Source organism: Wyeomyia smithii, chromosome 2 (genome assembly GCF_029784165.1).
Source record: "Wyeomyia smithii strain HCP4-BCI-WySm-NY-G18 chromosome 2, ASM2978416v1, whole genome shotgun sequence".
NCBI classification, from domain to species: domain Eukaryota; kingdom Metazoa; phylum Arthropoda; class Insecta; order Diptera; family Culicidae; genus Wyeomyia; species Wyeomyia smithii.
Window position 1 is genome coordinate 245554338 of NC_073695.1, and position 3472 is coordinate 245557809.

A 3472-nucleotide genomic window follows, 5' to 3' on the forward strand; every position below is an offset into this window, starting at 1 on the left:
TACCCGAGTATTTGTTCGACTAAATATATAACCAGTATAAAAAATAGTCATAAGAGAGTTTTACAATCGCCTATTACACATGGATAATTTGACGCTGTTCATAAGTTAATTTTCTCCGAGTACATAGTGTATAAAAGCTGTAATACAGTCAAAGAAACGTTTTGTTAATTCAACTGGTTACTCTGTTTCCCGCTGTGCTTTTTATGTGCAACTGTCAAACGTGTATCCATGTGAAACAGTTTGCTTTTGATGGTGCTGAACACACTTTTCTCTTTTTGCTGTTCTGGTTGAATTTTATAGCCAACATGAGTAATGGTAAGATACAGCATTAATAGCCAACATTGAATAAATATAAATTGTGTTACGATACTTGTTTCAGGAGATCATTTTGTCGTAGTGCAAACCACAGAGGCTGGAGCTCCTTTGTTGTCGGTGGTTTCACATCAGTGGGTTCGTGGGAATGTTCTGTTGTGGCCTACCAAAAATGCGAACAGCTTGTGCAAGGATGCTTCCTCGAAGCCAGCCGCTTCTTGGAGTAAACTTCCTTGTGTAGTCAAACGGAAACATATTGCAACTTATGCAGCAGCGGAGCAGCAAGCAGCCGACCTGTCAGGAATGTCAACAGACGTATCGGACTTCGCACCACGGAAAAAAACCAAAAAGAATCCGAGAATACATTTCCTGCAATCACAACAGCCAACGGCCGAACAGTATTTAAACGCGTGCAACTCTGGAAAAGAGAATGTTACATTTTCTCCTAATGTAATCAGCCAACCTTTTGCAATGCATCATAGACAATGACACAGTCAGCCAATCACTTCAGCCATCTCAAATAGTCCTTCAAACCTCCAACCAAGAATATCTTCAACAGGAGAACACAGAGGATAACAATGTTATTTCTGGAGAATACGTGCTCAATATCTCACAGGTGAATATTATATGTTAAATAGACTTTCAAAATGATCTGTCGACTTAAGACAAATCTGAACCTTTTTTGATTTTTAGCCTTCCCTAGATAGCGAAAAGATCGTACAAGACATATCAAAGAAAATTGAAGAACAATGTGCGAAAACCAAAACGGAAATCGTTAATACTATTGAGGTATTGCTGGTGAGAACAGTAGCTGCATTGAAAAGCGACTTCGATGTCAAAATAGCAGCTGCATTCCGTTCACAGGCAAACAATATTGTAGACAACCAAAACTTTACTTTCTCACCAGCGGCATCAATCGAAGATATTAAACAATTAGAAAAGAATTTGACTGATGAAACTTATACTGATAAACTTGTAAGTATATTACCATTAATCACATATAAAGAGATCACAATAATAATTTATTTCAAGATGGTCTTTATGCATAAAGTAATTGGTCATACTGGTGACAATTGTAACGGTCAAAATATGTGCTATGCTTTGGTCGACCAGTTCTTCGAGCGTAATGTCATGTTGAATTGCTCATGGAGCGGGGGAAGCAAGAGCAATATTCCGAAGTTTGCAATGAAAGATTGCAAAAATATTTCATGTGTTTTCTTCAGAATCGTTCATAACGGTAACCCTACCTTTTCGAAAAAACTCCTGGAAATTTTTTTCAAGCAGGTGTTGCGAAACTCGAAAACACGTAGTCAAGCAAAAGGCTTGCGCCAACCAACGATTCATCGGAGAGGTAAACAAAAAGCGAAGAAATGTGATAAAGGTAAAGGAGCCTGTTACTAAACATTGTACTCAAATGATTTAAACTATCCCATATATTTTAGAAACGAACAATATTAACAATTCCCTGACGGAAATCCTGAAAATTGAGAATCACGTTTTGAATCTGAATGAAATTGAAGAAGAAGATGGCGTTCAAGAATACGACAAGAATAATCCGCTTGAGGAATATGAAAAAGAGGAAATTTGTGAAAATATCGGAGAAGATGTTGATACCGATGATGCTGACGATGAAGACGGCGATGAAATTGGAACGGAAGATGAAGACAGCAATGAAGTCGAAGATAAACAAGAAGATAATCTAGCCATTAATAAAAATGAGATAGTAATGTAATTTTGATAACTCTCATATAGCATAAATTAGAAGTTTTAATGTGTTACTTTTATTACAAATTTCCTGAAGTTGTTTTTAATGTAAATTTGACATGTTTGCTCGCTTAAAATACATATGTTTCTAGAAACTTTGAACTGTTAAATTTGTTGAGCTTGTGTTTATCTTTTTAGTCAGCACAAAATGTATGAAGTAACGGTAACAATGTGTAGGTATACCTGTATCCTGGGTATAACATACCAGGACTTTCTCCAGAAAACCCTGTACGCGCAATTAGATCGGAATTAATACACAAGATTAACGTGGACTAACTGACTTTATTTTTGTACATCACTACTTAAATATACCCTACCGGTAACTCAGACAGAGAGACTTTCTCCACTCTCTGTTTACCTTACTAATCTCTTAACCTAATCTAGTACTGCTAAAGTACGGGCGGCGTTTTGTTTATAACACAAAACTTGTTTATTTTGGTTGAGTTTGTTTGCCGGTGGCACAGCAGAAGGCTGCGCGAAGTTCTTTGCCACCTGTGGCATAATATGTTGATACATAGAGTGTTGACAGAGCCGTTCGCGGTCCTCTGTCAAGGGAACCAAATGTTTCGCCTGACTAAAGCATAGCAGAAGGCTATGCCCTCCTAGGAACAACATTAAACTTCAATTATAAGGCTCATGACGGAGCATTGGGTTCTTCGCAGGGTGTGACGTCACAACAATACAACATTGTTTCGCGTATACGGGACAACTACAAACTTACAAAACATTTCATTTATAGTGTATGCCTTTCTGGAACTAATACATAAATTTGTCAAAAAAATATATAGTTTTGATGAAGGAATTGGAAAATCAAAAAAGTTATAGAAATTTGATACGGGGGAGCCATGAATAGTAATGTTATTAAAAATATCAATTGTAGCATCGGTCATCTGTACTATGTCTAAGTTTTTTGCCAAAAAACACGAGTCTTTGAATGTGTTGCTAATTAATAGTCCGTTTTTGATTTCACATTGAACAAAGCTTCCTCGTCTTGTCACTTTGGGTGTAAAATTTTCTTTTTGTTTCAGTTGTTCATTTTTTTCAAGCAACCTGTTAACAACTTGTTCTAAACAGTTGTTACCCTGCCGTACAAATATTTTAATCTGAGATAAATAACTTTCGAATGGATAAGCCGATATTGTGTTTAATGATCCAAATCGATCCACGTCGCCAACAATGTGTTCTAGGTTGTGAATTTTACTAGTTATGTATTGTTCTCCATAAATTATCATGAATTCTTGAATAAATTTTTCGAAAAGGCCCTGTGCTGTTGGTCGTAAATTTGCATGAAAATCTGAAGAACAAATCGTTACTGCTGTAAAAAGCAACAAAAAATGTTTATACAAGGTTTCGTTTAACACACCTTTTAAAACAACAATTCCCACATAATTTAAAA

The 3472-nt window shown here is 36.2% G+C and overlaps 1 protein-coding gene across 1 annotated transcript; it reads left to right on the forward strand.

The window, feature by feature from the left end:
- The first annotated feature begins 305 nt into the window (after window positions 1–305).
- On the forward strand, window positions 306–2162 carry LOC129720528 (uncharacterized). The gene is made up of 6 exons (XM_055672010.1): window positions 306–315; window positions 380–724; window positions 771–928; window positions 1006–1287; window positions 1345–1693; window positions 1755–2162. The coding sequence occupies exons 1-6, from the start codon at window positions 306–308 to the stop codon at window positions 2042–2044; spliced, it is 1434 nt and encodes a 477-aa protein (XP_055527985.1). The 3' UTR covers window positions 2045–2162.
- The last annotated feature ends 1310 nt before the right edge of the window (window positions 2163–3472 follow it).

Excerpts from the sequence above, each read along its gene's own strand:
- LOC129720528 (XM_055672010.1), top strand. Across the intron at positions 929-1,005 it reads ACGTGCTCAATATCTCACAG|CCTTCCCTAGATAGCGAAAA; the intron begins GTGAATATTATA and ends TTTGATTTTTAG. Across the intron at positions 1,694-1,754 it reads AGCGAAGAAATGTGATAAAG|AAACGAACAATATTAACAAT; the intron begins GTAAAGGAGCCT and ends CATATATTTTAG.